The sequence below is a fragment of the Talpa occidentalis genome, unplaced genomic scaffold (genome assembly GCF_014898055.3).
Source record: "Talpa occidentalis isolate TD23 unplaced genomic scaffold, MPIMG_talOcc4v2.1 talOcc4.2, whole genome shotgun sequence".
NCBI classification, from domain to species: Eukaryota; Metazoa; Chordata; class Mammalia; order Eulipotyphla; family Talpidae; genus Talpa; species Talpa occidentalis.
Window position 1 is genome coordinate 116,494,820 of NW_023602073.1, and position 12,461 is coordinate 116,507,280.

General features: G+C 39.9%; 1 protein-coding gene across 4 annotated transcripts; it reads right to left on the bottom strand.

The window, feature by feature from the left end:
* Positions 1-1,928: 1,928 nt before the first annotated feature.
* On the bottom strand, positions 1,929-9,954 carry FAM162B (family with sequence similarity 162 member B). 4 transcript variants are annotated; one of them, XM_037520970.2, is made up of 4 exons: positions 9,703-9,954; positions 9,441-9,549; positions 6,056-6,164; positions 1,929-2,131 (listed from the first exon to the last, which is right to left on the bottom strand). In XM_037520970.2, the coding sequence occupies exons 1-4, from the start codon at positions 9,866-9,868 to the stop codon at positions 2,036-2,038; spliced, it is 480 nt and encodes a 159-aa protein (XP_037376867.1). In that variant the 5' UTR covers positions 9,869-9,954; the 3' UTR covers positions 1,929-2,035. The 4 variants fall into 4 exon arrangements, with proteins under 4 accessions (XP_037376867.1, XP_037376866.1, XP_037376865.1 ...); XM_037520969.2 differs by having other exon boundaries at positions 9,441-9,552; XM_037520968.2 differs by having other exon boundaries at positions 9,697-9,954.
* Between the last annotated feature and the right edge of the window lie 2,507 nt (positions 9,955-12,461).

The following is a 12,461-nucleotide window of genomic DNA, read 5'->3' on the forward strand; positions in this document are numbered from 1 at the left end:
CTCTTAAAATTAAGACGAGCCAGTTGCCTATGTTCTGTTGGCTCTCCTTTCTCCTCTCCTCATCAACCTTGTACTACTGTAGAGTAAAAAATATCCATTTTTGAATCTTTCTTGTGCTTTGGGCTGTGGGGCAAAAACCTTAGGGTGACAAAGGGATAATTAGAGCTGGTGATCTGAGCAAGAGTTCCACAAACACAAAGAACAGAGAAATTTGACCCTACCCACTGTACAAAATTCTGAGGTGGCCAATATCATGGTTCATTCAAGGGATGAATTCTTAATGCCTTGTGCTTTATTGATCTTAGCATCAAATTAGAAATGGGATTATCCCAGGAATGTCTATTAACATTTTTATCTTCAAATCACAGATTTTCACAAAAAGTCTAAGTTTGATTTGGCTTATTAGTTTGACAGTAACAACTGACCTTGTCCTTAACATTACAAAGCAGACATTCTCTATAAATGGAATGAACTAATTATGTAACTTCAAGTTCATGGTGGAAAATAAATTTAATATGCAATAAAATGAAAGTTATATCACTGACTTGGGTTTAATGTTTTAAAAATCAGAGATGCCAAATGTCCATATGAGGAGGACATGGATCATTATCTTAGGGTTTTAGCAAGTTTGAAAATCATTAAACAGGTTTCTTTAATTTTTTTGTTCAAAAGTATGATTATTATTTTACTACTTTTTAATCAGAATAGATTTTAAAATCAAGAGTTCTTGGGTTTTAAATTTTTCAAATTTGGGGCCTCCCTGGTGGCGCAGTGGTTGAGCACTGGGTTGCGAAGCTGCCCGCAGCCTCTGCAGCGCCGGTTCGATCCCCGGCCACCAGGCAAAGGTCCCACATGGCGCGCAGACCTCTCCTGCCGCCCACTGCTCCCCCCAGCAGTGTACTTCGTCAGTCTGCCTGTTCTGTTCCCCGCTCTGGCTCTGGTGAATTCTCTCACCCTCTGGTGCCTCCGACTGTACCCAGTGCTTATATTAATTTTAAAAAAAAATTCCATTTAAAAAATTTTTATTTCAAATTTGTTTCACCTAGTAGTTAACTATGAAAAGACTAACTTAGAGGAACTATCCAATTACCAGATATAGAATTTTGGTTGAAATTACTTTAGATTTTAAAGAGCTTGTAGGGATTGAGTTCAACCTCACTTAATGGCATGGACAGAGTGCTCATTTTAGCATTATCTGCAGAGCCAAAACTGGACCAAAGTATTAAATCAATCGTGACATACTACAATGCAATAAAAATAAATGAACTCATGCCACAAACAACTGGTGGAAGAAGCTCACAACATAATGTTGAGAATAAGAATCTTCACAGGTATTGTGTGCAATTTCTTTTATATAAAGAGTTTAAAAATGAGCCAAATTGGTCTATACTAGTAAAAGTCAGAACAATGGTTACATCTGGAGGACAGTGACAGGGTAGAAAAGAGGCCTTGGAGGTGGTAGTAACGGATGTTCTACAGCTTGATCTGGGCAGTATTTCCACAGGTGTATTTACTATGGAAAAATCTATCAAGCTGTATACATTTTTGTGTACTTAGCTGAATGTAAGTTATACTTCAATAAAAGTTTACTTAAGGCCTCCCCAGTGGCGCAGAGGTTGAGCGCTGGGTTGTGAAGCTGCCTGCAGCCTTCGCAGCGCAGTTTTGATCCCCGGATGCTCCCTGGCCACCTGAGGAGGGTCCCACATGGCGCGCAGACCTCTCCTGCCGCCCGCTGCTCCCCTCAGCGGTATACTTCGGTCCTTCTGCCTGCTCTGCTCCCCGCTCTGGCCTGGTGAATTCTCTCACCCTCCCGCGCTTCTGACTGTACCCAGTGCATGTATAAACAAAGCAAATAAACAAACAAATAAATAAAAACATGCCTCTATTAAAAAAAAAAGTTTACTTAAAAATAAAGACTATACTTCTTGTCACCAAAAGAAAACATGGCAAGTATTTTGTTACTCTCTTTCACCAATCTTTTATTGTTGCTGATAGTAGTGATGATATCCTAATGCACACTTGGTCATTTAGAATATTATTTAGCCTTTGCCTGTGCGGCCAGAGCTTCTTCACGCCACTTCGCTTTCTTTGCCAGGTTCCAACTTGTTAAAGATTCATGTCGTTCTGCAGCCTGCAAAAAAAGCAAAACCAAGCACTTACTCTCTAGAAGGAATTTGTATTTTAGATAGACATACTAAAATATTTTAGAGACAGACTCTAAAATAGAAAGGAGAAAAATATTCTTCAAGAAAAATGATTTGGTATAAAAAAATACATAAATTGTTAGACTTCCAGTCAATAGGAACACCGATGTCAGAAATCTGACCCTACTCGCCCTTGGGACGTGACATGGATTTTCTTTTCATCTTTAAAAGAAAGTAATTTTTAATTGAGGCAATAGGTAATATTTGGATACCCCCAAACATGATATGACATGATTGTTGGATAAAATGGAGCAGTTATTTTCAAATGCTTAAGTTCAAAATTAAAAAAGGGAAATTCTCAGGTACCGGAAATGGAAGGAAATCAAAAGACATGAACTGGTGGGGAATGAAAAGATTGAAGCCGAGATGGAAGGACGTGGTTTCAGTCAGTGGGCACTGAGGAGAAAAGCTGGCTTCAACAGCCATAGGCTTGGAATTAAATTTACACAAGGAAGCAAAATCGTGTACTTAGATCTTGAGCATAGAGTGGAGCTATCAATAAGCAGCAGGAGGAATCAGGAAAATATCCTCCTCTGAAATGACTAAAATTCCTCTCACCAGCCTATAAACTGGCAAGGAAATGAGGCATTTATCTGGGGGGCAAATCAACTGCGAAAAGAACATCATAATTTGGAGAAAAGAATTCTAGCTAGATTAATAGATCTGAGGAAATAATCTATAACTCAAAGAAAAAGATACCAAAAAATAGAAAAGTAGACGTCACAGAGAATAGAAATTACGACATGCTTACAGGATAGGTGAGAGCATAGATAAAATAGAAGCTACATTTCAAGTTAAAGCTTAGACTTTTTCAGAAGTGAGGAAATCCATAGTCCTCTGATGATGAGAAAAACAAAATCATTGGCAGAACAAATAAAAATAGATAAGGTATATATAACATTACTTATGCAAAATTAAAAGTGAACTGAACAGAAGAAGGAGCAATAGGAGTGAGACCATTTTGAAGATGTTGCAATAAACTGGACAATAAACAGTTTCTGGTCTCTCAGGCCAGGGTGACATCAGGAGAGTTGATGAGGAGTGACCCAATTGTGGGTATATTTTAAAGTGGAGCCAACAGGTTTGCTGATGAGTGATGACTCAGGAGCAGCTGGAAGATAGAGCTGACATCAAATGAGATAAGGAAGACTGATAGGGGTGGGGTGGCATTGGGTTGTTCAGGGATGGTGCAGAGTTCAATGTTTACCATGTTAAGTTTGGGATAGCTATTAACATCCCAGGAAACATGTCAAGTTTATAGTTGACCATGTGAATCTGAAGTTCCAGAGAGATTAGCTGAGATAGAAATTGGCCAGTCATTGGAATATAATGTATATAAGGCTATAAAACTTGATAAGATCCTCAAGGGAGTAACTGGAGATTAGAAACTAGGAGAACCAGGGCTAAGCCCTGGTGGTATTCTACTATTGTGAGGTCCATCTCCCCTTCATTCATGGTGTTCCAGCAACACTAGTTAGCCAACACTTTCTCATCTCCAGGCTTTGAACATGATGTCCTTCCTTCCCGGAGTTTGCCCTAGCAGACTAGTTCTCTCCGATCATTCTCCTTTGACCACCCAATCTAAAATGGCCGTGTAGAGTTACTCACTCTGTTAGCATCCTTTCCTTTCCTCATTGCACTGAAAATTCCTAATTCTCTTTTCATTTATTGATCAATCTTCATTTTGTTCCACTAGGAAATAAGCTACAAATCTATCATTTTTCTTTTTGCCACAGAATTTCATAGCAAAAAGCATAATACCTGGCAAGTGGCCGGGATATTTAGTTGTGGTGTGCCTGCTCTCACATTTTGAAAAAAATAAATGGTGTAATATAACTGGAATACATTATCAGTTGCTCTTTTAGCCAGTTATTTGTGTCTGCTTCACACAGGAAAAAGTGTTGGCTATTGACGATACATTCACAAAATAATTACATTTGAAATATGGGATTTTTATCCACAAGAAAAAACTTTCATGTCAAATCATATCTTTCAAAAATCAAATAATGACATTCAGTAGCACACTAATATGCCACTAGATAAATTGAGTATAACTGGCCTTTCTGTTAAATTTAGGAATTTGGGGCCTCCCCGGTGGCGCAGCGGTTGAGCGCTGGGTTGCGAAGCTGCCCGCAGCCTCTGCAGCGCCGGTTCGATCCCCGGCTGCTCCCCGGCCACCAGAGGAGGGTCCCACATGGCGCGCAGACCTCTCCTGCCGCCCGCTGCTCCCCTCAGCAGTGTGCTTCGGTCCTTCTGCCTGCTCTGCTCCCTGCTCTGGCTCTGGTGAATTCTCTCACCCTCCTGCGCTTCTGACTGTACCCAGTGCTTGTATAAATAAATAAATAAATAAATAAATAAATAAATAAATAAATAAATCTTTAAAAAAAAAATTTAGGAATTTGTGGAGGAGGAGGGAGAGGGATCGGAGGGAGGGAGGAGCACAGGGGACTGAGGTGAAGGTGCACAGGTGCATTGGTGAAGGAAACTCTATGGGGACTACACCTGAGGGGGTGGGGGGAAGCAAATATTGTTTAAAAATGAACAATGATGTAAAAAAATAAAAAAAAAGTTAAAAAAAATAAATTTAGGGATTTGTGATTCTCAGTGTGGGAAACATTATTTTAAGGTGATTTTTATAAATAAAACATTAGAGGGCTATAAGTAAACCACTATTTAATTAATAGTTTTCTTTTTTGTTGTTGTTGTTGTGGAAAAAATACTGTATCAACATTTAAAATATCCTTAAGAACTAGAGAATCACCAGACTGATGAATAATCATTTTACCTAGAGAAGGTTAAAAGTAGGAGATGACCTAGTTTACTTATTTCTATGTTAAATGTTCAGCTTAGTTTGTATATTTAGAATTTCCCATTTGCTGAGGATAATTTCAAAGCATAAGTTATTTGCTAAGGTAATAGAAATGAATGGACTTACATACACACATCAGTACATAGGCCCTAGGCCCTTAGTGAATTATTGGGATCACATCCTCTTAAAAACTTGGAAAGGACAGAATCATTGGGCCAGCCAGAATGGTAACTGGTTTAATATGCTAGAAAGTGAAGATGTATGGACACAACAAGCTATTCTGTGATGTCATTGCCAAAATCAGTTCCAACGCTGGCTGCATTGCTAAAATGCAAAATTGACGAGGAAGTTATAATCGCAATCTAGTGCAGTCATAGAGGTACACTGCTGAACTTGTGTGATGAACCAGAAGAGTTCCAAAATAGAGGGAAGTTGTCAAGAATAGAGAAATTAAAACTTGAGGAGACTAAAGGGATATTTTAGGGATCTTCCAGTTATTGTGGCACTACTGAAAAGGGTAACTTAGGGAGGCAGAAAAAAAAGAGTAATCAGCTCTTAATTTCTCTGCAGAGTATTAAACACAAGCCACACACTAATAATGGCGAGGAAAGTGTATAGACAAATTAAACTTTGGTGAGGACTCCCAACTTTTGCATCTTATGATGCTATTCAATAGCTAATTGAGTTCGAATTAAGGAATGATCTAGTCTGCATAACTTTTACACTAACAGTGTAAAACACAACAGTGTTTTCCTTTTTGTGCAGATTTTAACCAATTGCTAACCTGTTTGGGTTTTTTTTTTTTTAATATTTATAAATGGAAACGAGCATTTGTGCCTCCTGGCTACAAAGTTAATTTGGTGACTCAAAATTCCAGGAACAAATTTGTTTCCAGTGTGATTGGTATATGTGGGTGGCTCCAGGTATCTTGAGACAAAACTATTCTTACATAAAAAGAACAGCAATAATCCTAAAATTGAGAACAACATCCATATTATTTCTAAAAATCATAAGTCTATCTTTATTTTAAAGAGGTACTCACCCTTTTGGCTGATGCTATCACCAAAAAGCAGGCAATAATTGTGAGTCCAATCATTATGTAACAAGCTTTCACTCGAGCTTTGTTCCTTGCAGCATCTATCATTTCTGGCCTAAACCAATAGAATTGTTAATAGTATTAAATTAATATGATTTCCTGACTATTATAACAGACAACTATTTGTTATGTAAATACGACAGTTTCCTGAATACAAACTGCAAATATGAAAAACTTCTAAATGCTAACCATTACTAATTTCAAAATAACAGGTATTGAGTCACGTCTTAACTAATGTCAGCCACTATGAAACCACAGTATAGTATGTTTAGTTTCTAATTGTTCAAAATATAACTATTAGAAATTTTGGTTGTACTCTCCATCCTGTCCCCTCCCCCTGCCCCACTAATCAGGGTAAAGGTAAGAAAGAAAGTGCATTATGTCTATGACTTGTCTTCATTTGGCCTCTGTGTTACTAAGTAGGCTTTGTTTACAACTGTGAACAGGTTACTTTTTCAAAATTCATTCTCATCATTTTATTCCCCACTGATTTCCCAATTTCTTTTGCTCCCCTCCCATCCTAACCCTATTAAAGAGTCCATTATATGTTTTCCGAGGGTGTCTGTAATTATATAATAAACATTTTGTGAGAATGAATGTTAGGGAAAAGGTATTTGCTTCATGGCTTTTGCATGACGTTTTCCCAAAATGTGATCAAAATCACATTAATTGGTCAAAAAAGAGACAAAGACACCTTTATTTTCTTATTATTATTCTGAATTTTTATAGGTTTATTTGAATATTGGGTAGTCTAATTTATTAAAAAAAATTCTATTCACATTTCCTAGATTTCAGCAAACTATTACCAAGTACTATTACAAAAGTAATCATGCCTGTGGGCCTTTCATATCAAAATAAACCTTAACAATATGCAAAAATATGAAGTGGCAGTTTATAAACACTGATCCCTTGAAACACAAGAAACTGATCCCTTGATTCTTGAGAACATATTCAGCAGTATTCCTTCTTATCTGTCAAGTTCAAATGGAACATAATTATATTTTAAAAAACCTTCAGGGAAACAGATCACCATTTCTCTTAAAAGAACTTTTTAACTTTTCCACTAGTTTAAAGAACATAAAAACCCAATTATCTAGCCTGTTTTCTTTATATTTGAAGCCGATTAGTGGTAAGTTTTAAGATATTACTTGCAAACAGATGAATATGGAGACATTATTAGATTATATTTGTTGTTGATTTTTGTTCTAAATGGAACCTGAAAGACCTGATTTTTTTTTAAGCCATCCATCTGGTTTTGATCTGTTATACCAAATTAGTTTAGCGCTGAAAAAAAAGAACAGTTATTAAATATCATTAGTGCATGGTACAAAAATTATAGGTGATTTATTAATTATATATCCATTAAGAGAACAAAAAGTGAAAGCTGTTTACATTGTAAGTCTATTACTTTGCTCAAAAGAAAAATCTCCCGATTATCAGTGCTTTAAAAAAATTACATAAATGAAATGAAAACTATTTAAATACTTTCGTGTCTCCAACCTAAAACTACAATACTTTTCCTGACATCTTGTTAAAAGTTTAATTTTCCTGTTTTTAATATCTCTTTTGACAGTGATCCTAGGGAAATAAAATTATTTTTGTAAAATAGGTCACTTCACATATTCAGCTATATTAATGCAATATTAGCCATAGTATCTCTTGCTTGACAAACATTAATTCATATTATACTGGTTTCTGCATTCTCATTTTTTCCCTTATAACACTAGCATCAAATCCACAAAAACTGATGATGGAATTTTATTTTTATTGTTGTTTATGCATTCTTTATTTCTTCATTTCACATTGAAAGTACAAAATCCTCCGATATCAATTCCAATTTGACAGCCAGAGCTTGTGATGATAAAGACTTTTCTGGGGCTGATTTGTGCTTCAGGATTAGTCTGTACTTTGCAGTCTAGATCTCAAAGAAAACAGAATTTGTTTTATCATACCAAAAAATGTCTCTGGTTGAATAAATGCTGTAAAAAGATTTCAAATTCCATGTCCATTTCTCATTAAATAACTTGATCCAAGAAATGAATAAAAATGGTTGATGAATAAAAATGTTCACTACTGAGTGAACATTTCCCACGTATTTTTTCCCCATTTATTGGAGGTGCTTTTGGTAACTGGTAAACCAATAAACAATAAGCTGTAAGCATTATGCACAGAAAAAGATGTAGGGCCATGTCCATTATCTAGCCCAACAGGCACTGATTACATTCTACAAGCATACAGAACATCTCAAGTCATATTTGACTTCATAGTTCGTTTCCCCTACCCCCTCTTTTTAACAGATCAGTTTTAAAAAATATTAGATAGATTTGATTCATAATCTCCCCCCCTTTCCCGCGGCAACCCCCCGCCCCCATCCTAGTAAAAGTGCTGGGGAGGGTTTTGGGCTTGGCATGACTGGAACTGTAGGCAAATGACTTTTCATAGGTGACGTGTACTTTTTTCCTACAAGTTACATTTACCCCGAAAATCGGTAGCTTGAGTTCTATCACTTAGCAAACCTCTATATTGGGCTTGGGATGATGTCCAGAGGCCCACATCCAGGCCCAAACCCAGTGCTCAGAGGGCAGCAAAACCTTGTCCACCAGGCGTCTCCCTCATCTCCCATGAGGCGATGATCACTGACCCCTGCCTTGGGTGGCGCAGAGAGCCGTCCTGAAATCAGAGCGCCCCCTCGCACTCTGCCCCTGAAATCAGCTGGGGGCGCACTCCAGTACCGTGCCCTGCGATGGGGCATATGGGCGAGGGTGAAAGTGTCACTAAACTGTGTTTTGACCCAGCTTCAACAATCTCCCCCGGAAAGGTTAGCTACCAACGTCTGGTGAAGGAACTTGACTATCAACTGCATTAGTGGGGCACAGATAAGTAAATTCCTGAGGAGGCCTCTCTGGTGGTGCAAGGGGTTAAGCACCACACTATAAAGCAATCCGCAGCCTCTGCAGCACGAGTCCAATCCCCGGCCGGCCAGAGAGCAACCCACATGGCGCAGCAGACCTCTCCTGACTCGCCTGCTGCTCCCCTCAGCAGTGTACTTCGGTCAATTTGCCTGTTCTGTTCCCCACACTGTCTCTGGTGGATCCTCTCATACACCCCCACACCTCTGACCTCTGACCTGTACCCCAGCTCTTGTATGCATAAATAAATAAATCTTTTTTTTTTTTTTAAGTAAATTCCTGAGAGTTAGCTTGAGGCTTTGTGGCCACCCGCGCACCCGGGCTCACGCAGCTCGGGAAGGGACTGGACCCCACAGCCCTCCAGGCCCGGCCCCACCCTCCCGGGCGCTTGAAACCCAGGCGAGGGCTCGCGTCGCACTTACGGGACCCGCGGCGGGATCTCCTCCATCGCTTTGAAACGCCCGGTCCACAGCAGAATTTTCTTGTCGAATTGCGAAGGTTTGTGCTCGGCGGGGACCCTGTGAACCTTCCCTGCTGGGCGACAGGAAGGATGGGGGAACGGACACTTCGAGGGCACAGCGGGTCAGGGCAAGCTTTCGCCTTCCGAACCCCGGCCGGGTTCCACGCCGGCCCTTCCGCAGACCCCTCCCCTCCCGGCCAGTCCCAGCCCAGGCTCACCCTGACCTTGGGGCCCAAAGCCGTTGGGGGCCCCGCCGCTGGAGTAGCAGGGTAGACCCTGGGAACAGAAAGACTCGAGGGGTCGCCGCAGGGCTTCTCGAGGCGCGCACGGGGCGCAACGGACTAAGTGTCCCAACCGGAGGCGAACGAGGTTCCCCACGGGCACCAGCATGCTGCGCCCCGTTTTCGTGCCCGCAGCCTCAGGCACAACAGAACGTGAGGTCCCCCACCCCGGGTCCAGCCTGGCCCGCCGCGCTCCAGGGGGAGCTCCAACTGCGCAGCTGGAGACCCGACGCGCGCACTCTCGGCTCCGGGTGCCCGCCCCCCGGGCGCCCCACCAGGACCTCGTGACTCTGGGGGCCAGCTCCTTCGCCTGCAAGCTGCTTCCTCTGCTAGAAAAGTCCCGCGCAGGGACTCACCCCCTTCTGAGACAGCTCCCTGCTTCGTGTTGTAAATGAATATATACATATAAATATATATATTAAGTAGAAATATATTTCCTTAAGGCTGTCACATTTTGGGTCCACTGTTTGGTGGAAATAAATCTAAACTCCCCTCCAGAAAGCGCCAATAGTCTGTCAAGTGCAAGAAACTTCAAATATTTAACCAAGTAAGTGTTTTAAAGGCATGCAACAAACTCCTGATTTTCCCAGGTGGGAAATGTTTTAAAGTTAGCTTCTCACTCGCCTTCCTCTCCTATGCTTTTCCTCTTTTCTAGGCAAACGTCCTCAGTTGTTAATGGTTGTTTCTCTCGGCCTCTTCATTTCACAGTAAGGCCAAAAGCTCTAAGCTCCCTTCAAAATGAGTCTTCCATCTTTCACCACCTTGTCTTTGCAAAAGGGGAGGGGAGCACAGAATCTACTGTTTTCTAGCATCTAAATGGGAACGGGGACTCTTAGTGGAGAGAAAAGGCTTGTAGGAAAGCTGTCTGCTCTGAAGGCATATACTAATGCTACTAACTCTTACTGCAGCGTCAACAACCCCTGCCAGGTGAATGTTCTCTGCAGGACCCAACACCAGACCCAGCTCACTCTCCCGTGCTTTTGTCTCTAAGGTTCGTCCATACTCAGACACTGCATTAATTATACCGTTGGTTGGATTTCCAGATTTTTTTTTCTCCCTAATTAGACTGTCAGGTTCAGCAAGGCAAAGAACTCTGTAACTCCAACTGTGTTTCATGTAACAGGTTCAACAAAAAGGAACAGTTTAAAACTCTGCAGAGATACGCATTTGCAGGAGTAATTGTGGGAAGAACATGGGCTTTGCCTTTATCCCAAGATGTAAATCTACAATTTGTGACTTAAGAGTTGAACATCCATGGTCAAGTGATCTCATCAGTCTTGATCTCATTTGTAACACAAGAATTTCTATCTTTCAAGTTCATTCGTGCAATAACTGCAAAAACCCTACTATATGACAGTCATTTCTTAGAGCTGGTAAAAGAGCAGTAAACAATGTCCAGTAGGGATTTGTACATCAGAGAAATAAAGTAGAACTGAAAGAAAGGAAGTAGGGGTAGAGTGGAAACTATTTGGAAGGGATGGTTATAACCCTCTAAATGTGTCTGGAACATTGTTACACTTCAAAAAATGTTATGGTTTCTTCCCTTTTTTAGTTTATTCCCAAAACACAATGGCATTTTAATTTATGAGAAATCTAAAGAGAATTGCAGGAGCCTCTGAGCTCTTATGTCTTATCACCACTAAATTCTCTGTGCCTTAGCTGAAAAATTTACATTAGATAGTTAATAAGTACGTGTTAAATAACTGAATGGATGAATGAAAATCTCATTAAGGGAATATATTCTTTCTGGGCTAGTTTAAGAAAGGACTAAAATGCTTGAGAATGTGTGCGCAATGAACTGAAAGAATTCCTGCCTGGCAAAATATGGTGGCCAAAAAAATATCTGATGATTTTTGGGCATTTGGGTTGTTTCCAAACCCAAATGCCCAAAAATAGATGACTGGATCAAGAAGATGTGGTACATATACACCATGGAATGTTACTCAGCATTCAAAAAAGATAAACACATGCAATTTGCAGCAACATGGATGGCGCTGGAAGGGATCATGCTCACGGAAATAAGCCAGAAAGAAAAAGAAAAATACCGGATGGTCTCACTCATAGCAGGAATCTAGAAAACCTAAATAAGGGACCAGGAAAAAGAATAACTATAAGAAAGAAAAAATCAAATCAACAAACAACTATGAACCAGAGACACACTATGGGGGGTGGGGGAGGCGGGGAAAGGAGGAATTGGGGTCAAAATAAGGGGGTTGCAATTGTATGGGAAATATAAAAATAAAATTAAAAAAAAGAGAAATATCTGATGATTACAGGACTATGCTACTTGAAAATTATCCCATTATTCAAATGCGTAATTAAAAAAATTTTTTTAGTTTTATTTGTGTTACTATCAGTAGAACTAGAGAAGCATCTTTCTGAATCAATCAATAAGAGTTCACCGAGGAATATTAAGCTAGTTAAGTAAATTTATTTCCCTGGAGAGAACCAAATGTCAAGCATCTACACATGATTTTCTATCTCAAGCTTCTTGAGACAGCAGAAGGACAGGGCAAGAGAAAAAGGGCTCATGTCATGAGAGAAAGAACAATTTGCATTCTCTCTCTATTCCTAGTGGGATTAAAACATCACTCTTTGGCAGTGGCCTGCCATTAAAAAAAATTACAGCTGCCTGGGAAATGTTTTCTTTAGCTCCAGAATAAGGACAAATTAAAAACTTGAACCAACTTCTAATAGAAGAA